The 22,934-nt window shown below is 42.6% G+C and overlaps 1 protein-coding gene across 6 annotated transcripts in view; it reads right to left on the bottom strand.

Annotated features, from left to right (window-relative positions):
- The window catches only part of ZPBP (zona pellucida binding protein), a 37,021-nt gene that overhangs the window by 6,002 nt on the left and 8,085 nt on the right, over nt 1-22,934 (bottom strand). For 2 of the 6 annotated variants that reach the window (XM_028702490.2, XM_028702485.2), the window contains exons 2-6: nt 21,432-21,494; nt 18,999-19,124; nt 14,305-14,454; nt 12,389-12,607; nt 8,962-9,038 (exon numbers count right to left, since the gene is read on the bottom strand). In XM_028702490.2, coding sequence (XP_028558323.1) covers nt 8,962-9,038; nt 12,389-12,607; nt 14,305-14,454; nt 18,999-19,124; nt 21,432-21,494 — 635 coding nt within the window. The remainder of the gene's footprint in view (nt 1-8,961; nt 9,039-12,388; nt 12,608-14,304; nt 14,455-18,998; nt 19,125-21,431; nt 21,495-22,934) is intronic. The other 4 variants (XM_028702483.2, XM_028702486.2, XM_028702484.2 and 1 more) reach the window with 4 other exon arrangements.

Genomic DNA, 22,934 nt, shown 5'->3' with positions numbered 1-22,934 from the left:
GATGGGCAGATGGGGTTTTTTCCTCCAGTGCTGAACAATTCAGCGACCCTAAAAACTTCCTTTCTTCTTTGCTTGGATTTAATTTTGCCTTTCTATGGAGTTATTTTTCCTTTTGGAGGGTTTTCTTTGGATTCTACCTGAATTTAATTTACTTTTACAGTCCTCCTGGCTCCTCCAAGGCTTTGTTCCTTTAGCTTCCCTTTTTCAACTGCCTCAATTCAATGCCGCAGAGATGGCACTAGAGCAGACTCAGGGGAATTTTGGAACGTTCCCCTTTTCCATGCCTCAGACTGCCTGCAAGAGCAAGGGAGAGCTCTACCTCTCTCTGAGTAGCAGAAGCGTTCTGGGTCAAGAGGGACTGAGGAAAGTAGGACAGAGCGATCAGGAGAGACGCACACCAGCTCCACTGAAAATGTGTCTCCCACCTCTCAGCTGTTTTGTTTAGCACAGGGAGCTCCCGTGTGCATGTTTAGCCTGCGCCGTAGTCTCTATCATTGACAAAACCAAAGGACTGCTTTTTAACCTGAGAGTCTTCTTCCGCCTGCAAGCCAACTGCAGATCTGGAGGCTAGCAAGGGGCAGGAGAGCAGTGTGGCCCATGTCCATCACCTTATTGGCCAACACAGCTGCAGGCACCATCTTGGGCCTACCTTGCCCACAAGGACCCAACTCAATGCACTTCCCTCCTCACCATAGGCCAGAGAACAGGGTAAGAGGCGTTGCCCAGCACCCAATCTCCACCATCAGAGGGTGCCCTCTCAGAGGAGGCTGGTGGATATAGCAGTGGAGAGGAGACAGGATCCAGCTGCTACCAAGGTCACTCAAACAAGTACCAGGCACCACTGAGGCAGCCATCAGAAGGGGAATGTTCCCTAGGACCCAATGGGGCAGCATCCACATAGCCAGGGGAGAAGCTTCCTAGATTCATATCCTGGGTAAGAGGAATGATGACGCAGGGGGCTCAGGGGATAGTAGTGGCTCAACTGGCATCAGCTACCCAAACCTCCACTCCAGCACAGCCAAACTCACCACACCCTCCCCAACTAATTCCCACCCCAAACCAGCAGGAGAGAAGGGGAAGGGGAATAAGGCACAAGGAAAACCCATAGCTCAAGAAGGAGGCAACAGAGGGCATCTCCTTTCAGCCCATACTCATCTCTTTCACCATTACTATCACCAACCTGCTCAGTATCAAGGGAGTCCCTCTCATCCTCAGTCCCAGTACTGGAAGAAGGTCGCACAGGAACAAGCAGCCTAGGCAGATAAACTGCAGGTCATGCAGTGACAAAGCCATAGTAAAAAGCAGCTTGAGTAGCAGGTGGATGGCTAATGCATTAGGCTAGATGGAGACACTGAACTCCATTTCAGAGGCGATAGAGTGGGAGGACTGGACAGCCTCCATAGCTCTATCAGAGACAGACCCACACACCGCATACACAAGAGCTAAAGGAAACACCTCAGATTCTGCTACAGAAATCTACCTTTGCAATACCGGGCATTATCTTTTGGCCTCATGCCCATGCCAAGAGTATTCAGCAAGGTCTTGGCGGCATTAGGGGCTTACCTCCATACCTATACAACATTCTGATCTGGGCCCTGACAAGAGACAGATGTCAGAGGGATATTGAGAGTATGCTGGACACACTTGGAAGACACAGCTTCATGCTAAACATGGAGAAGAGCTCGTTGAATCCCACACAAAACATAATTCACCTGGGAGTGCAGATAGCCTCCAAAAAAAATACCGTCTTCACCTCACAGAGGAACAAATCTAGAAGCTCAGATCTTTAAGTCAACAGAGACGTGAGGCAGAAGAGGCAGACATCATGCACCTGGCCCAACTTCAAGGCATGATGGTCTCATGCAAAGGATTGGTGGATTCTTCAGATCCTTCTACCATTTCAGGACCACATCACATCAGCACACCATTTGCAGATAGCAATTCCAAAGTCTATGTGTGAAGAACTGAAATGGTAGCTGGTCCCAAACTAATGAAGGGAGTCAGCCTACAGAATGCTCAATGGAAAGTCACAACCACCAACGCCAGCATATCAGGCTGGGGAGCTCACATGCAATGCCACACAGCTCAGGGAACTTGATCCACAGCAGAAGTGAACATGAGCGTAAATTGGCTGGCCCTGAGAGAAGTACACTTGGCAATACTGCAGTTCAGAACTATGATCAGGGGATGCTGATACACTTGCTGATACATTCAGACAATATTTCCGCCAAGGCATATTTGAACTATTGGGGGGATCTGATGGAAGAGGCCAAAAGACTGGTCAAATAGGCAGAAGGGAACATCCTGTCTCTGAAGGCGAAACATGTCACTGGGGTGGAAAACAAAGGCAGGCTAGCTCAACCATCAAACCATCAGAAACAGACTGACACACCCTCAGGTATTCCAGCAGCTAGCACAGCTCTTTGGATAACCAGCCATGGACAAAACGCCCAGACAGCAATGTTTATGTCACATTACAATGTTCAGGGAACACAGGGCATGGACACTAGTGACAGAGCAGCCAATGGGTCTCCTATATGCATTCCCACCATTCAGTCTCCTGCCAAGAATGATCCAGAAGATCAAGCAACAGAGATGATCCTCATCACCCAACACTGGTCGAGGAGGCCATGGTTCCCAGAACTCTTGCATCTTTCCAGACCAGCTCTGTGGTAACTACCAAACAGGAGACATCTACTCAGGCAAGGACCACTCCATTCCGACCCAGAGCCTTTCCACCTAACTGCTTGAAGACTAAGAGTCTGGCTTCACACAAGGCCTCAACTTATAGAACATATAGCTCTATGTGGAAGGTCTGCCTAGAGTAGCATGGTCAGAGTAAAAAGGACCCTACAGCTAAGGATGTCTTTGACATCCTAGAATTACTCCAGGTGAGACTGGATAAAGGGTTCAGCACCAATACTGTGAAGAGGCAAGCAGCGGCCCTGAGCAGCATCCTGCGATGCAAAAGGGAGTTTTCTGTCTTCACACCCACCCTCTGCTCCGTAGGTTTCTAAAGGGGGTGAACCAGAAAAACCCACCAGTAGTGCATAGACTCCCCTATTAGAATTTGAACTTGCTGCTAACAGCCTTAACAGGCTCACCCTTTGAGCCCCTGGCAACAACAGATACCTGTCTACTAACCCTAAAGACGGTGTTTCTGGTTGTGATCACATCAGTGAGGAGTTTCAGATAGGAGCCCAATCCTCGGACACCCAGCTATGCATCTTCCACCAGGACAAGGTGGTCTTACAGCTAGACCCTTCATTCCTAAGGTTAATTCCCTATTCCACAGGGCACAAGAGGTAGTACTGTTAGGATAGTTCTGTTCCACCTTAAAAGACTCAGGCATGATTGTTGTGTATCTCATGCCTTTTTACGTCCAGCACTGTCTGCTGGGAACTTTTGCTTTTGCTCTGGCTGTTTTCCTGGACACGGAGGCAAGCAGTCATGTTTTTCCTTGGTTCTGAACTACGTTAAATAAAGCTGTAAATATGCTCTCCTGTCTGAATCTTTTGTTGTGGAGACTCTGCTGAAAGGGTGTGCATAGATCTTGGAATGTCTCTGAGGCTCGTGTCGCTAACTGACTGATGCTGTTCCACGGGAGACCAGTGATCGTCCGGAGACAACTGGGGGCCTGCCTGATGCCTCCGTCTCCCTGGCAGTATCACAACAAGTACCACAAGAGGCAGTCTTTAGAAATCTGAAGCCCTATTGGTCTCATTCAAGTGTGGAGATAATCAGGGGCGTAAAGTTTTCACCTCCTCAATCTCCAGATAGCTCCAGGAAGCCATCTCAGTGTTGTACCAGACAGTGGGAAAAAACACCCCTGGGAGGGCAGACAGCACATTCCAAGGCGGGGGGGGGGGGCACCAACAGCATTCAATGGGGCTATGGATGTTTCCAGCTGACATCACAATTTATGATGATCGTGCTCTGCTGCCCTCCGTGGCGGTGGAGCTGTTTGGGCAGGGGAAAGACAGGATTTATGAGGTAAATTCCTGGCAAGGCTCCTCAGGAGGTTCTGGGGAGTTTACTGCATCCTGCAGTGTCACTTAAGCCCATATCTGCCAACTTGAAAGGCAGAATGAGTGCGACCTGGGAAGTGTGTCCCTGCCATGGACAAACCTCTGTCTCCGGAATGTTCTGTGATCAGTTCCTCTCTAATTCGGAATATTGGTGTTAATTATGAGGCGCTCCTGAAACGGCATATAATAATGGGCTGCAATAAATCAGCTGCTGCGCGCACGCGCGCGCGCGCACACACACACACACACACACACACACACACACACACACAGTATTTTCCCATGTATAAGACCCTCTATGTATAAGACGACCCCTATTATTTTTAACCCAAAATTAAGAAATTAAGCTGTTTAGCTTTTTGGGGTCAGGGAGGTCATTTCCACCAATCGCTCACCCACCTGTCCGCCACTGCTGATTGCACACCTCGCCGCAGCCACCAATTGTCTGCCCACTTGCTGCCAAACAGCCCACCTGCCCACTTGCCGCAGCCATCAACGCCTGCCCGCTTTGCCACAGCCACTCGCCAGCAGGCCTTGCTGCAGCCACCAATTACCTGCCCAATTGCCGCTGCCAATCTCCTGCTTGCCACTGCCATTAGTCACATGTCCTCCCCCTGCATTCACCATATGTGTTTAAGAAGACACATTTATTTATTCATCCATTCATTCATTCATTCATTAGCAAGAAGTATTGTCTTATACACGGAAAAATATGGTATATAGGCCTTGGACATATGCAGAGCACAAGACACTACAAACTGGACAAATGAGCATCCACTGACGCAGCCTTCAGTAGGAAGGTGCTGCAAAAGGTGGTACAGCCATAATGCCTCTAGTTAGCGAAGCTCAGGTAGTCCCAGCATAAAGGCTGTCCTCCAGGAGCCTCTGGGGAATGAAAGGAAATTCTTACCATTAATTTCTATTCCCAGAGACTCCTGGAGGACAGCACCCACCACTCTGGGAGTGTCACACATGGCTGGGGATAAAACCAAACTCTTGAACTTGAGGTGGACATGAACGTCACGAAAGATGCCAACCAAAGTGGGGGACAGCAAATAAAGTACCTGCAATGTGGCAATGTATGGGGGGGGGGGTTCTTTCCTGTTTGATCAGCTGGTCTGGGGACCATGGAATGACTCCTCCCCCAGCAAGGATCTTTATGTGACCCTGCCTGTCCAGTCAGAGGAGAGGAGCCATCCCAGCATAAAGGCTGTCCTCCAGGAGTCTCTGGGAATAGAAATTCATGGTAAGAATTTCCTTTCGTTCCCTCTTCTATGGTAAACCATAAGTCCCATTCAGGCGTTATTAGAACTATAGGCCACAAGAGGTTGTTGGTACCATTCTGAATGCTAAATGAGACAGTTTGCTCAATAGCCTACAAGTATACTGACAAAATGTTTAGCCATTTTTATTGAGTTTCCACTGAAAAATACCAAACATCTTACTTGCATAAAAAATAGCCTAAAATACATAATATACATTTCACACATTTTGTCCATAAAGATTCCAAGTGCGCCAATTGATCAGAAGAGATCCAGAATATATTGATATCATTTGAGAGGTATCACTGATATTTTGAAGATAGTAAGTGATTTGGGGGGGGGGGGGAATCTTTTTTGCATTTAACTTGAGCATAAAAATGGTCATGGAGGCACAGCTTTAGTCTGTCCTCTGCATATATTACACCAAAACTATCTATATCTAAATATGGTTATTTAAATTGGGTATTTAAACAAAGTACTTTATTTCTTAAATAGCCTATAACCTTAGTAAAATTATTAGCCATGACTGACATGGATAATGAGTAGCGTGCGTACACACACGTGTAAAACTCAAGGCAACAAAATGTAGCACTGGTGTTCAGTTTGGTTAATCATGTAAAGTTGGACTCAGTCCAGCAAATTTACCTTCTCCACACAAAGGAAGTGGGGATGGTCTTGAATAGCTGGGATTGAACAATTCTTGTCTATGTTTCTGTGCGATCACACACAGAGCAACCTTTTGAGATAACCATAGCTTACAGGAAGAGTTTAGTTCATAGCCCAGCACCTAACTGAAGCTTATTTATACATGGGCCCTGTTTAGCGATCCTAATGCACAGCTGTAGGTGCCAATCTTGCATTCCGCATGAAGGGTGGTGGCTGGGTGCCATTTGCAACGCCTGCAACTCTTCTCTTCCCTCCACCCACAGCCCCACAACAGGCAACCAGCAGTGGGAGACAGCGCTAATCACCTGTGTGAAAATGTAGCTATAACTGTAGGAGTGATATGTTTCCACCCACTAGTGCTCAATACAGAGTTCCTTATGGGTAGGCTCACATTGGGAAGACTGATCTGCAGATGGAAGCCCTTTTCAAGACAAGGATTGCTGTTTGGAGTACAGAAAACCTGCAAGTTCACAAATTTCTCTTTTTGAAATGCAAAGTACTATGTGAGAGATGACTTTTGCCTTTCCCTAAGTAAGATGGAAAACCACTGGTCAGAGTCTTCTTGATCATAGCCATTGTGTGTGACAGAATAAGTTATTTATCTTATTCTTTGTTTAATTAATCTGTGTATGTGGATACAGCTTCTGGGTTCCCAATGTTTTTCTAATACTCTCAAGTTAATATTAGAAAATATCATGAAAAAATACCTCATTAGTAGCAATAGCCAGTAATATTACTACAAATTCTAAATAGTGAGAAGTCCATCATTATGACCGGCAGGATATTTGTGGAAAGACTGTATGCTGGGGAACCTCTGCCAGATAAAATTGTAGTGATGGATAGCTTTTGCTATGCTGTTTCTTATTCAGTGCTTTGTATTTCTCCATATGGATGAATGGTGGTCATTCACCTTTATGGGAAAAAGCAAAGGATTTCAGTCAGAACCACCATTTCATTGGAGCAAAATCTGACATCCTGTAGTCTTTTCAGCTTGAAGCAAATTCTGCCCTCTCTCAGCTTTGTAGCTCATTCAGTTTACCCACTATTGCACAATAAAAGCCACGGGGAACTCAACATGCTGCAAGCAATTTCTTCCTCCTTCCACGAACATGCTTCCATTATGCATTCAAATCCATTGTGTGATGCTACCGTATAATGTGTGTCAACAACTGGCTTCTAAAACTATTTTTGGGGGGGTGCAAGGACTTATTAGGAAATTTTGAACCATCTTCTCATAACCTTACAATGCAACAGCGCAGCCAACATCTATCTAGTCCAGCACCCTGTTTTTTTACAGTGCCTGACTAGGTACCTTGGGAAATCTTATAAACAGAATACAAAGACTAAACACCACAGTTCCCAGAAACTTGTATTCAGAGGTCTACTGCCTTTTAACCCAGAGGCTCCACATAGCTAACAGTTGTTGACAAAGCTATCCTCCATGAATGCATCCCATCCCCCTTTAAAGTCATCAAAGCCAGCGGTCATCATTATTACCTTGTAGCAATGAGTTGCATAAAGTAGTAATTTCTTTTAACCATCCTGAATCCACTGCTCTAAAATTTCATTGGGTGACTATATGTTCTAGTATTGTGGAACAGGGAGAAAACAAGTTTCTCTCCACTTTCTCCTCCACACAATGCACAACTGTATGAATCTTCATTATCATGATCTCCATTAGTTGTGTCTCTTCTAAATAAAAATATCCCAAATGCTATGTTTATTCAAATGGAAGATGCTTTGCTCCTTTTAATAATTTCAGTTGCCTCTCTGTACATATTTTCTAACTTTACAATATCCTTTCTGAGATGGGACAACCAGAACTGTACACAACATTGCAATTGCAGATAAACCACAGGCAGTGTCAGAAGTTCAGATATATAAGCTAGGCACCAAATGGCACCTTGGAAACTAGGTTGCGGTCACAACGGAATATCTATTCACCAGGGAGTTGGGCTTAGCAAACCTTTGGGGTTCCTTCCAAAACAATTCTACGATTCTATTACCTCAACTACATTGCCTGACTGTAGTGTGCTCTTACAATTCGCGTGTCCCAGTATGCAAGAAAGACATGGAAATGGTATTAACCATGGACTAAGGGTGGCCAGTGGAAAGGGTGAAGTACAGTCAAATCTATTTGTACTCAGCCCTGCACTATCTTTGATGTGATGATGGAGAACTAAGATGCCCAGAAAGCCCAAGACGTTAGTCTTTTGCAGCGCACAAGTCAGCTGGCTTGATGGAGATGTCAGTTGCCAACTTGGCGGTCAGAAATCTCCATAGTTGCAGTTGGACCCATGACAATAGCAAAATACAGGGAATTTCAAACACTGACCACAGATGTATATAAATACATTACAATAGTGGCTGCCTTATTTTCAGTCTCTTTCCTAATAATTTATACCATGGAATCTGCCTTTTACAATGCTACCTCAGACTGCGTTCATGTTTTCACTAAGGTATCCCCCACAACCCTAAGCTCTCTTTCCTGGCTAGTAACCACCAGTTCAGGAAATATCAATGTAAATGTGATAAATGCTGTTTTGTATCCCATTATTTATTACTTTGCAGTTAATTACAAACCTTGTTTGCCATTCTGTTGCCCATTCAACCAGTTTGAATAGATCTTTTTGAAGCAATTCAGTCAATTTGTGTTTTTACCACCCTAAACAAACAGGTTATCTGCAAATTTGGCTACCTTACTCTGATGCCAGGTCATTTATGAACAAAATATAATACAGATCACTTATGTTTCCTGTTCTTTAACACTGATCCATTATATGACCTGTCCCTTTTTTTCTGCAGCTGCCCCTTACCTCACCATTTCAACCATGGAAATCCCCTACTCACCTATTCCCTTATCTAATCGCCTATCTACTTACCTAATCATTACTTATGGTGGGAAAATTTTTTAAACATTCCAATCCCTTTTTAAATGATGAAGAGTTAGAAACAATGGTAAACTTCTGCTGACTTTTATTTCCTTTAAGGTGGATCTACACTACCTTTCGTAATCTTCTTGTGACGTCGCATGCACTTTTCTGACACACACTTTTGCCTTTCTCTGTATCTAAAGAAGCAACTGTAAAATAATGTTCTGCTTTACAAGGGAAGCAACACACATTGCACAACATAAAGCATTCATGTTTTCCAAGGGCATTAAGTGCATCCATTTAAATGCAAACCTTTAAGCCACATTTCTTAATAAATCTCAGGAATTTTATGAAGTTAAAAAATCTTTGTTGTTTATTTATTTATATACCACTTGATTGTTTTAAAAAACCAGCCCTATTTCTTATTCAAGGGTCACCAACTGTTAGGAATTTTACAATTATATTCTTATACCCATACAACTGACAAAGGATGTTGCTTTTTCAAGAGTGGAGAAATGTTTGGGCCCGACAGGCAAGTTCTTTCTCTCTCCCACCCTAGTGGGAGACACTAGTTCCCCTAGTGGGAAACTATGATAGGTGAGTGAGACCACCCACCTGTCAATCATCTGGCATCATATCGCCACCAGGTAATTGAGAGGTGGGTATTCTTGCCCACCTATCAAAGTTGGAGGTGGGGGAGGATACTGGACTGATGTACAAGCCTATTTTCTGCAGCCACCAGGTATGGGGCAGGTGAGCATGGTTGTGAGAAAGCAGCCTGGAGGGCCATGTATGACCCACAGGGTAGTTTCCCATGCCTGCTGGAAAACATTTTGCACAAAAGTTAACACCTTAACTTACAACTTCAATGTGTTTTTGCACATTTCTAAGTCCCTTAACTCTCATCTTCATTGTTTTTAAGAAATACATATACATAGTCATACATTTCCTTCCACATACTTTTGATTAGGACTAAGCCCATTCTGATGTTAAATAGGTTAACTCTGCTCTAGCCCAGACATAGAGCTTAGAATGTTAAAAGCAGCGATAATGCAAAACTGTGGAGATGGATCTTGCTACGAAATCAAGATAGTGCTATCGTAAAAAATAAATCAATTGAAAGCCATACACGAATCCTGCAATGGCTTAAAAATGTGGAAAAACTGTGGGTGATATCCAACAGTCATACTCAGAATAGACCCACTGAAATCAATGCATTTAGTGCATTGATACCACCACCCTGTGTTATTGCTACTAAGAACTAAAATGATGCCATACAATAAAAACGACACCTTAACATTACTCTTCAGTATCATGTCAGTAACATCATTCTCTGTTTCTCTGACCTTCAGCAACAACTCAATTTGCAACTCTATTTGTACCTTATTTGAGTGAAAGATTTCCGGTATATTCAGAAAATTGAAAGAGCACCCAACTATTTTCAGTGACAACACAGACACATATTTTTAACGTTTGAGTCTTGGAATAGTTTCAAGATTGGCATCCATTATGGTCTGTGACCCCCCTTCATGGATCACTGCCTTGCCGTGGCGAAGGGCACGCTCATTTCACACGCTAGCAAGGTTATGCTTAAAATTCTACAAGGAAGGCTTAAGCAGTATGTGGATCGAGAACTCCCAGAAGTGCAAGCTGGATTTAGAAGAGGCAGAGGAACCAGAGACCAAATTGCAAACATGCGCTGGATTATCGAGAAAGCTAGAGAGTTCCAGAAAGACATCTACTTCTGCTTCATTGACTATGCAAAAGCCTTTGACTGTGTCGACCACAGCAAACTATGGCAAGTTCTTAAAGAAATGGGAGTGCCTGATCACCTCATCTGTCTCCTGAGAAATCTCTATGTGGGACAAGAAGCTACAGTTAGAACTGGATATGGAACAACTGATTGGTTCAAAATTGGGAAAGGAGTACGACAAGGCTGTATTTTGTCTCCCTGCTTATTTAATTTATATGCAGAATACATCATGCGAAAGGCTGGGCTGGATGAATCCCAAGCTGGAATTAAGATTGCCGGAAGAAATATCAACAACCTCAGATATGCAGATGACACAACCTTGATGGCAGAAAGTGAGGAGGAATTAAAGAACCTTTTAATGAGGGTGAAAGAGGAGAGCGCAAAATATGGTCTGAAGCTCAACATCAAAAAAACGAAGATCATGGCCACTGGTCCCATCACCTCCTGGCAAATAGAAGGGGAAGAAATGGAGGCAGTGAGAGATTTTACTTTCTTGGGCTCCATGATCACTGCAGATGGGGACAGCAGCCACGAAATTAAAAGACGCCTTCTTCTTGGGAGAAGGGCAATGACAGGCCTAGACAGCATCTTGAGAAGTAGAGACGTCACCTTGCCAACAAAGGTCCGTATAGTTAAAGCCATGGTTTTCCCAGTAGTGATGTATGGAAGTGAGAGCTGGACCATCAAGAAGGCTGATCGCCGAAGAATTGATGCTTTTGAATTATGGTGCTGGAGAAGACTCTTGAGAGTCCCATGGACTGCAAGAAGATCAAACGCATCCATTCTTAAGGAAATCAGCCCAGAGTGCTCACTGGAAGGACAGATCGTGAAGCTGAGGCTCCAGTACTTTGGCCACCTCATGAGAAGAGAAGACTCCCTGGAGAAGACACTGATGCTGGGAAAGATGGAGGGCACAAGGAGAAGGGGGCGACAGAGAACGAGATGGTTGGATAGTGTTTTCGAGGTTACCAGCATGAGTCTGACCAAACTGCGGGAAGTAGTGGAGGACAGAGGTGCCTGGCGTGCTCTGGTCCATGGGGTCACGAAGAGTCGGACACGACTAAACGACTAAACAAAATGGTCTGTGACACAAGCTGCAATATTCTGCTACTAAAAAGTCTACATTTTGAAGGGCAAGTAGATCACTATTATTTTAGTAGCCAAAGGTTTAGTTTGGTTCACCCTAACCAACCTTAGCTAAGCCCTGGTTGAGCAAAACGTGTGTAGGCTCCTGGAGAGGAATTTGCAGCTGTTCTTTTTCTTGCGCTCTTTCCTTGCTAAACACAAGCTGTAACCAGGAACAAACCTTGATTATAGCTCATGGTTAGCGAGAAGAGAACTTACCCATGAGCCCCAAATCAGAAAACAGTTCCATGTGGTGTAACAAGTAGGACTGAGGAGCAATGTGGCTGCAAGCTCCTTTCTGGGTATGTGTGGACACACTAAGCCACTGTTTGGAATAGTTTGCCTTGAGAAGCAGGCCATTATGGGTCAATAAATGAGAAAGTGGTTTTTTAAAAGCTGATTAAAAAATTTGTTCCAAAGAAACAACTGAAATCTCAAACAGAATGTTCTGATTCACAAAATATTTTAAAATAATCCAATCAATTAACAAAATGGGAAAGTTACCAAAAATGCAGTATCAACTGTGAATTCAAATAAGTTACTTATTATATACACTTTTCAGACAGCATTTGTACAAATAGTGCCTTTCCTTGTATCTGGCTGATGGCAGTAAAACTTTTTTAATACATGTATCACAACATTTTTTATTCAAGCAATTCTTCAAAAGGCAACAAATTTTACCTGTAAAAGTGAAGAAGATTTCATTTTGCATTCCAGCTCTCTGCATTTTTACATGATGGCATTCTGATTTGCGTAATGCAACCTCACAGGATAGCTCAACGACAAGCTTGGTCAGTATCTGAAGCAACTTCTTCTCAAATGAAGTGTTATAGATACTGTTGCAGGGAGCTGCATGATATCGTGCTGTAAACTCATAGTAAAAGTTAGGGTCAGAGTAAGCTGCAGAAGAAAAACACAAGATTAACATTTCAGCTTTCCCCTTCTATTGATGGTATTATAAAATTATTTGAGTTACATTTTGAACTGTTGATTAACGAACACATGCTTTTATTATACACCATTTGGTTTTCACGGAGGCTTGGAAAATGCCATCCAAGCAAAAGATTACACCAAAGATCCAAACTACAACAGGCAGAACCAAGAGGTTAGGCCGTGTGGGTTATTATTTTTCTTATGAACAGTATATCTTACATCAAATTGCTTTTGAAACTTCCCCTAGTTTCAAAAGAAGTTTAGCAGCAGCATAAAGGCCGCTCTTCAAGAAACACAAATCCAAAGATTTCTTCATCATCCAGGGTTCATGCAGTTCTTCCTATCCAGGCCTACATTACAACTCAATCTCCCAATCTGTTTTGATAAGTCAAGAGAGTTTGGGACTAGAAGTGGAAAGCCGAAATCCCTGTTCAATTACAAAGTACACTGGATGACCTAGAGTCAGTTATGACCTGTCAACCTAATCTCCCTCACAGGGTTGTTGGGGGGAAGGACCAGGAAAGTATGTCACTTCAATTCCCTTGGTGGAAGGGGAGGATCTAAATGTAATGATAATGGTAGGGAAATGGTACATAAGAATATCTCAGAGACAACTTGTTTTAAAAACGAAGAGAATACAAAAGAATGATTGGTTTCACAAAACAAAAAAGAGTGAAACAGAAACAGTCAGATGCATCTGTTTAGAATGTTTTATTGGAACTGTAATTGTAATTTCAACAACCTTTTGAAAATACCTCTGTACTGAGCAGTCCAACAGACACAGTGCAATGGATATAATGCCTGACTCAGCATGCCCATGATTACAGGGGTTGGTTCTAAGCTGTGTTTCTCATGAGCACAGCAGATCAGAAATGTTCCACCGTGCTCAGATTTCTGCTGACGGGTGGCATCTACACCTATGCAAGCTCTGGGTCAGTTGCCAATTGCACCACAGGGCTGCTCGGCTGCTATAGAGAGCCACAATAATATAAGATCTGCCCAATTCAATTCCTTTCACTCCAATTCCTAGAAAAGTATGAAATAATAAGTTTAGAAGGAAGCAGCAAAACTTTAATTCAAGAAAATAACCAGCTCTCTAGGAAGTGCTGACTACAGCAGGGATGGGGACCCCAACAGAACTCCCGTCATCCCTGATCAATGGCTAAGTTGGCTTGCGCAAATGGGAGCTGGGAGTCCACAGCAAAGGAAAAAAGCCCCTCACCCCCCGGTGCATTCCTAATCAATAAAACATGAACTTTATTTCAGTTGCTTAAAAGTTAGGAAAACTAGGAATTCAGGTATCTGGAATATGCTCCCTGTCAACTCAAAAGTCAGAGAGTGCTTCCTGGGGACACCAACAAAGGCCTTTGCAGACACCATGACGCCCATGGGCACCAGGTTGGTAACCCCCAGTCTAGAACTTCTGATTGAGAAGACTAAAGAAAATCTGTTTGGGATATACCACGTGTTGTCTTATCAATGAGAATCAAATGTAAATGGTTTTGATTTTGCTCATTAAGGGTGAAATGCAGAAGACAATGAAGCCCATCACCAAACTCAACTGGGATTTTTAACTATGCACTGATTTCCCCTCATAATTCCAAAAAATCCACTAATATTTTTAAAAGGAAAAAATGGTTCAGAAATGAAGGTGAATTTCTTACCATAAATGATATATTTGATTAAATAGCTTTTTTCATCTTGTTCAATGGTTGGCTTAAAAACAAGAGAACATGTGTAGACTCCACTGAACTCATTTTTGAAGTGTCGGAATAGCAAAGTTCCTGTTGGTGTTATTTTCACAGTCTGATTTTCTATTTCAAAAAATGTAACAAATTTAGTTTTACTAAAAAAGAAATTGCCATCACCCAACTGTTGCTTCATACTGCAACCTTTCCATATTTATTCCAAGGCTAACTACATCTCAGTACCTCATGGATAGTAAAATTATGCATGAACAAGTGATTACACTTTAAGGTCCCAATATCTCACAAATATGTATAGATTTCTGTGAATATTGCTTTTTCTATGGGACTCATTAGTTTTCAAGAATAAAGATTAAACTGGCCACACACATTCCTAACTCAGTGAGGCTATACCTCATACCCACCCAAAAAGGTATTTCCACAACAGCTTAACACACATACACCATTTTTCTAGGGATACCCAGAAAACACACCGAGAATATTGTTGAAGAAAATGCAATTACAAATTAAGGAAGGTGGATTTGGAATTCCAAATTTGGAATTATACCATCATGCTTATTTATTGACAAGTATCAAACACTGGAGACCTGCTGACGGTTGTAATCTCCTAAATTGGGCAAGGTTGGAGTATAAATATATAACACCTTTAGTTGGGTGGACAATATTACAATCAAAATATTTGAAAGTTCCAACAAATCTTGAAACAATTAAGCCAGTTGGAAAGATATGGAATATATTCGCTAATAAAAATAAATTTGATTCATTTGCACATGCTAAACCTACTCTGTGAGAAAATCCTATTTTAATAATTGGAAGAAAGATGGTAATGTGGAAAAACTGGATGATAGCAGGTGTATTGACCCTGGACCAACTGATAGATGAGGAAGACGAATTTTGTACGTACAATGCTCTGAGAGAAAAACACCATCAGCCAGAGGTGGCCCAATGGCAATACTTGCAGCTACAACATCTTTTAGTAACTTTGTTTGGTCCAGCAGCCTTCACAGCATCTGAGACACCTGAATTTTTGGTGCAAATGGATAATTCATTTGAAACTAAAAAGTCAGTGATTACTTTTTAGAGATATTAATTATCAACAAATATGTTTCATACGCAGAGCTTAAGAAATGATTGAAATTAAGAATTGGAATGTTCACTATTACCTAGACAATGGGAAAATGACTTGGCTTTGGTATCAGTGGGTCTTAAATTAAGATTTACACAACATAAACTACTACATAGAATCTACTGAACACCCTGACACTTGTATAAGAAAGGCCTATCAAATGTTTCTTTGAAACATATGCTTTTACTATGTCCCACACTTACTAAGTTTTGGGAGAAAGTGCTGGACTATATAAACAAGACACTATGGGAAAATGTAAGATTTTCAGAGGTGCTCTTATATACCCATTGTATTGAAATTGACATCAGAACAGCAAAAATCGATCCTACGCACCCTAATGGTGGCCAAGAGACTGGTACTGATGAAATGAAAGAATATGATTCCCCTTAATCAATGACTTGACAACATGACAACATTGGCAACATATGAACAGGCAGCTTATAGACAGAGACTTTCTTTGGATAAATACAATGATATCTGGAATGAGTTTACACAGAATATATTAGGTTACTGACAATTCTATGTACATTAGGATAATAAGAATATACACATCTGAATATTAATGTATGGTAATGTAAGAGTAGGGGACGCGGGTGGCGCTGTGGGTTAAAGCCTCAGCGCCTAGGACTTGCCGATCGAAAGGTCGGCAGTTCGAATCCCCGTGGCGGGGTGCGCTCCTGTCGCTCGGTCCCAGCGCCTGCCAACCTAGCAGTTCGAAAGCATCCCCGGGTGCAAGTGGATAAATAGGGACCGCTTACTAGCGGGAAGGTAAACGGCGTTTCCGTGTGCTGCGCTGGCTCGCCAGATGCAGCTTGTCACGCTGGCCACGTGACCTGGAAGTGTCTGCGGACAACGCTGGCCCCCGGCCTCTTGAGTGAGATGGCCGCACAACCCCAGAGTCTGTCAAGACTGGCCCGTACGGGCAGGGGTACCTTTACCTTTTACTAATGTAAGAGTATTATTTCTTTTTTTCCATTCTCACTTTTTTCTTTCTTTTTTCTCACTCTATCTTTTTATAATTGAAATTATCTTAATAAAATGTTAAATAAAAAATAAAGATAAAAAAATGAATTGCTGGGGACACAATAGGTAGACAGTAAGTTATCATGTTCAAATAAACACAATAGAGCTAATAGGCATCCTTTCACTCATGACATTCTCCCAGGATGCCTCTCCAAGAATACTGAGCTGAGATTTCTGCCCAGAAAGTATCATTGTTCCGATTTATTGGACAATCCTATATTATTAGAACATTGATAACCCCTCTCAAGGAAGTGTAGGTTCAAACTGTCCTGTATCCCACTGGATGAAGAACTGAAAGAACTCAAACTCAGATTACAATTTCTACTAAAACCTTCAATATTCAAATTGGTACAATACATAGGCAAAGTAGAATTTGAAGGTCCAGCACATACACCCCATGGCTAAGCAAGCAGAGATGTTGATCCAACAAGAGTCACAGCCACTTTAATCCCATTATATGGGACTGGGGTGGGCACAACTTAGCATGGAAATCAAGACATTCTGACATGACCATTTAATTCCTATGAGGAATCTAAGTCAGTACTATGCAGCTGCAGATTGCAATGAACATTTGAGCACAGGTCTTTCAGGAGGAAGTATGGGACAAAGGACAACAAACAAACAAACAAACAAACAAGCTATTTTAGTTGCAAAACTTTTAGTAGTAATTATTGGAATATCAAGAAGGTTCTGTTTGGCCTAAAGGGAGAGCAGAAAATAAGTTCAAGGACAAGCTTAAAGAAAGATCAGTCAAAACTATTGTACAATAATTATTTTTTTAATCCATGTGAATACAGTCATGATCTCAGACACATTAAGGTTGCCTTAGGCCTCTTAGTCTCTTGGGAGAAGGAAAATCCAAGAATAAGCAAAGCCTCCACCTTGAAATTCCAGATGCAACTAAAGCATATTTAAAAATTGCTTTTGCAATTCCACCATTAGGATTGCACATATTCTGTACAAGAAAGGCTTTTGAGAGTCCAAATTACTAAATAAAACTTTTTGTACACCAATTCACTGCCATTATTGGCTACTGGGTTTTTTTATTTTCAAATAAATCTCAAGCAAATGAAACTGTCATGTTGTTGGTATCCATCTGTCTGGGGAGGAGTGCACCTTTGCAGGTGAGGTCAAGCTGTTGGGAGATTGCAGCACCTGCTGTGGCTGTAGAGACTGATGCAGGAAAGACATGTTTTGCTGCAGCTGGGGTAGAGGAAGGCATCCAGTTGTGCTGCTGCAGATGCACCATGGCATTTCTTCTCTCTATGCTCCACCAATGCTCATTTCTCCTCTGGTCACTGCTATGGATAACAACTTGACCGTCTACGGGTACTGCGGTCCTCTGCAAGGGATTTCCACATGGCAGGATTGATGTTGCCAGCCTTCATGCCAAGTTTGCAGACATCCCTGTAACTCAGAGTTGGTTTGCCAATGGGCCTGGGGCCAGCTCACCAAAAGCATGTCCTTGGGGGATCCTGCCATCTTCCATCCTGTGGACATGACCAAGCCAGCGTAGATGTCACTGAGACAGGAGTGTAAACATGCTCAGAATTTGGGTTTGGGAAAGCACATCTTTGTTTGGAATTCTGTCCTGCCTTGTGACACCCAAAATCCTCCTGACGCAGCGCATGTGGAAGGCATTGAGGCATCACTCCCGAAAGTTTTAAGTTGTCCACAACTCACTTCCATAAAGCAATGGGCTCAACACCTTGATAAAGCCTGGTAGACCTTCATCTTAGTATTGAACATTAGCATCACATTTTCCCATACCCTTTCGGAGAAGCGAACCACTGCTATAGCTGCCTTGCCAATCCAGCTCAGCCAATACAATTCACTTATGCAACTCCATTGCTAAGGGCAGAAGAATCCAATTCAGTCTTCCCTCTGAAGTAGGTCAGTTTAAGTTTATTAATAGTCTGCAGACCTTCAAATTCCAAAACATTGTATTTGATTTCATACAATGGAAAAATGCAAAGAATAATTCACTTTTCATTGGTAAGAATGTACACAAGATGAAAAAAAAAACCCAACTAGCACCCCCATCAATTATGTAGAAGCTGCTAGCCAGATGCCAAGCCTTGCCTAGAAGAAGCAGCTAAAGGTGTGCGCTTGGGAGCAGCAAACCTTTCAAGCAAAAACAACAAAATTGACAGAACCACCTCAAGTTTGGAATCTACCCCTAAAATTCACCGTTAGACCCCAGACAAAAGCTATGCCATGGATTTACCAACAAAGTCTTTAAGGGCAGGGCAAAACTGGCTCATATATGTAAAAAAACATTTTAACCAGAATTTATCTCTTTTCGGGGGGGGGGATTACTGAAACACTGAGTTCTTTTTCCAAGCGGGGGCAGGGTGGGTGTGGGTGGGTGTGGTGTCATTTTACCTCAATTCTAAGCAATTAGAGAGGTTTGGATACAGAGTAGCTCAGTCACATCTCACTAAACAGTTTAGTACAACATCCAAATGCAGCCAGCTGGACTTAAAAGGGTAAGTAACCTTACCTGTAACCAGGTCACCTCCAGGTCCATGCCACTGAAATATTGGATCGATCAATTCTGAATTTCTCAGACGCTTTGTTACACATAGAATACGTGGACTGTTATGATTCAACCTGACGTATACTTTGACTGAAAATACAGTATAATTTAATCATCAATTGAAGGCAAAGCAAAGTACATCAAAAGTTCAATGGAATTCTACTAATAAAAACAAGGCTATGCTTTAAACAGAAAAGTATTTTGATTGCAAGATTAATTCTCAAGCCATACGTTGCATCTTCACCTTTTCTTGTGCATTCTGCTCCATATTTAGAAGGTGCCAACCCTGGTGTCCTTTTTTTTTTTTTTTTTTTTGCCAGGTCCCCAGGATCCCTAGAACCTCAAATAGTCTTTTTTTGACCTCAGAGACTGCCTGGTGAAACCCTTACTCCAAGGGCTAGGAGATGACTTTTTCTCACAAGAACCCTTTTTTGTTTTTATTTCCTAGGTGTATGGCTTTTCTCCCTGCACCCACATCTAAATGTCCATAGCATAGTAGTTCCATTCACCAGCCCATGCTATTCTGCAATATTCCCTTACTCCCAGAATCAGTCTCTTTCCTTTCTGGTTCTAATTGCAGCTTGTCTATTTTATTTCTACCTTCCTGGTCTTGTCCTTTCCCCTCTTCTAGCATCTGTTCCCTTCCACTCATGGCTCATGTATCCTCCTGGCACTTAAGATACAAACACATAGGCAGCTCGGACGGTACCCGAAATATACAAAATACTACTCCAAAATCCCGCAAATCCCCTAGACGCAATCAAAAAACAATGGGAGAATGACATAGGCTATGAGATTAACCCCACTCAATGGACCAGAATGTGGTCTAAACCCCCCTTTAAATCCATATCAACGAAAAGAAAAGAACTTACACTGAAACTCACCTACAGGTGGTACCTAACACCAAGGAAACTAGCGCTAATACACCCAGGAACCTCACCAAAATGCTGGAGAGGTGCACCTCCACAGGCACATACCTCCACATGTGGTGGGAGTGTCCCAAAATTCAACTATTCTGGACAACAGCCATACAAGAAATATGTAAAATAACTAAGCAAGTAATAGACATCACCCCAGAATTGGCCCTACTAAACATCTTCCAAGACAACAATGCCCATTTACACCACAAAGAACTCATAACCCACCTGCTCTCAGCAGCCAGAAACACCATAACCAGACACTGGAGAGACCTGTCAGGAGTAAGCATGGACCAATGGTACCAAATAGTATGGGAAACAGCCCTACTAGAAAAATTAACTAATAAACTGAAACTGACACGGGGACAAACAGAAGAAGACACCTTCACCCCGGTATGGCTCCCCTTTATCACATACACAGCCCAACAGGACAATGACAATAATCCACCAACAGCATACAAATCAATATGGCTAACCTGATCCAAAACACCCACCCACCTCACTCACACACGAAAACAAAGATCACCACAGCCAATCACAAGCAAACAATCACACCCTAGGCCAACCCCAACCTCTCTCACCACCAAAGGAACACAAGTGAACAACACAAGCAACGCTGACACCAAACTCTACATACATTAAGCATAATAGAAACACCGCCACCCGTCCCCACCCCCACCCATCTTCCCTCTCTCCACCCCCCCTTTCTTTTTTCTTTCTTTTTTCTTCTCCCCCTAATGCCTCAACAAATGAAACTGATTTGTAAAAATGTTACATGGAAGAAGAAAAAAAATACGAGGCACTACACTTCTGTAAAACAAGAAAATCCTTAATAATATATATATATATATATATATATATATATAAAAAAAGAACTGTTTGAACATGCTTAATGGCACATGCTAAAAAGCCAACTGGATCCAGGCCTACATACCCTCAACAAAGATAAAACCAAGACTTTCTAAACCATACTAGACACAAGTAGCAGGAAAAAAATGTGTACACGTTAAAGGGGAAACAGGGAAAATCTGGTAATTGTTCTGTCAAAATACGAAGTCACGTGTACAACTTCAAACACCTTTTTATATCATTCCATACTGCTTTGGCCACCTATCAAATGAAAGCAGCACTGTTCAAGAATATGTTTTTGACGCTCCCTCATTCTAAGTTTTAATGTAGTTAAATGCTATTTTTAAAAATTTAGAATTATTTTTGGCAAGTATATTATTCTGCAATAGTCAATACCACTCTAACATGGCAATCTTATGCATGTCTACTCAGACATGAGTCCCACTGAGTTCAATGGGCTTCCTCCCAAGTTAGATGTTTAGGATTGCAGTCTTAGTGTCACAGAATAATCATATAAATAGTATAACTGACCTTAAAGAAAACAGTATTTTAAAATCCAGCCATAACATTTTCATTGTTCAAAAGACTTCAAAAGATTAACATGAATGAATTAAAAATATTTACTTTATACCTGGTAAATTGGTTGATCCTACAACTTTCAATGTACTAGAATCTGTACTGGCCGAAGTATGAACTGTAAAAACAGAATTATTAAAAGTTAGCAGAAAAATTCAAGCTTCTTAGGAATAAAAAAAATGACGATTGATCATAACAAAATCAATGAACTTGAGCAAGTACCGTATTTTTCGCCCTATAGGACGCACCGTCCCATAAGGCACACCTAGTTTTTTTTTGGGGGGGGGGTTATCCCGACCCCAGCCCCCAGAACAGGCAACTCTCCGCAAGCCGCGGGAGCCCAGCGCGGGCTCCCACGGCTTGCGGAGATCTGCGCAAAGCCTGGAGGGGGAAAAGTGCGTCCTATGGGGAGAAAAATACGGTATAATTAGGCAGTGACTGTAACAAGAGACATGATAATAAATCATAGGTTATGAAGCAGTGGTCAAGGACCATGGTGGCCCATCCCCCTCCCTTCCCACCTGTCACTTGCTGGCTTTGGAGAAGAACCGACCTTGAATTATGCCAGAGCTACCCATCACATCAAAACTCCAACACAGCCTCAGTGCAGTGCTGTGGATAGAATTTCAGATGTGGATGCTACTGCTGGGATCAAATTCACACACTTTTGGGGTCACTCATTCACTTTCAGACTAAGTAACCTTACAGAATGCAATGTAATGATTCCCATGAAAAGCCGTTTGAGCTCCTTGGAAGGGCAGCATACAAGAACAATTTTTAAAAGTCTGAGAGATTTACTAGAAGAGCTGCTGTAGATGGCAAACACATAACAATGATAAAGATAAAATATCATTCTATGGTAACCTCCCTTTTATTCCTTTCTTTATCTGCATTTGGAAAGAGGATGGATCTTCTTTTAAAAAGTACAGTTGTACCTTGATTGTTGAACGCCTTCCGACTCAATGTTTTGGCTCCCGAACGCCACAAACCTGGAAGTGAGTGTTCCAGTTTGTGAATGTTCTTTGGAACCCGAACATCGAACACAGCTTCCGCTTGAGTGCAGGAAGCTCCTGCAGCCAATCAGAAGCTGCACCTTTGTTTTTGAACATTTTCAGAAGTTGAATGGATTTCCCAAACAGATTCCATTTGAAAAGCAATGTGCAACTGTACTTTAAACATATTCTATATTCGGTAAAGGGATGTGGGTGGTGCTGTGGGTAAAACCTCAGCGCCTAGGACTTGCCGATCGCATGGTCGGCAGTTCGAATCCCCGCGGTGGGGTGTGCTCCCGCTGCTCGGTCCCAGCGCCTGCCAACCTAGCAGTTTGAAAGTACCCCCGGGTGCAAGTAGATAAATACGGACCGCCAGCGTGACAAAGCTGCATCTGGCGAGCCAGCGCAGCACACGGAAACGCCGTTTACCTTCCCGCCAGTAAGCGGTCCCTATTTATCTACTTGCACCCAGGGGTGCTTTCGAACTGCTAGGTTGGCAGGCGCTGGGACCGAGCAACGGGAGCGCACCCCGCCACGGGGATTCAAACCACCGATCTTTCGATCGG

This window comes from Podarcis muralis, chromosome 13, assembly GCF_964188315.1.
Source record: "Podarcis muralis chromosome 13, rPodMur119.hap1.1, whole genome shotgun sequence".
NCBI lineage: Eukaryota > Metazoa > Chordata > Lepidosauria > Squamata > Lacertidae > Podarcis > Podarcis muralis.
This window is presented reverse-complemented; position numbering and strand designations above follow the sequence as displayed.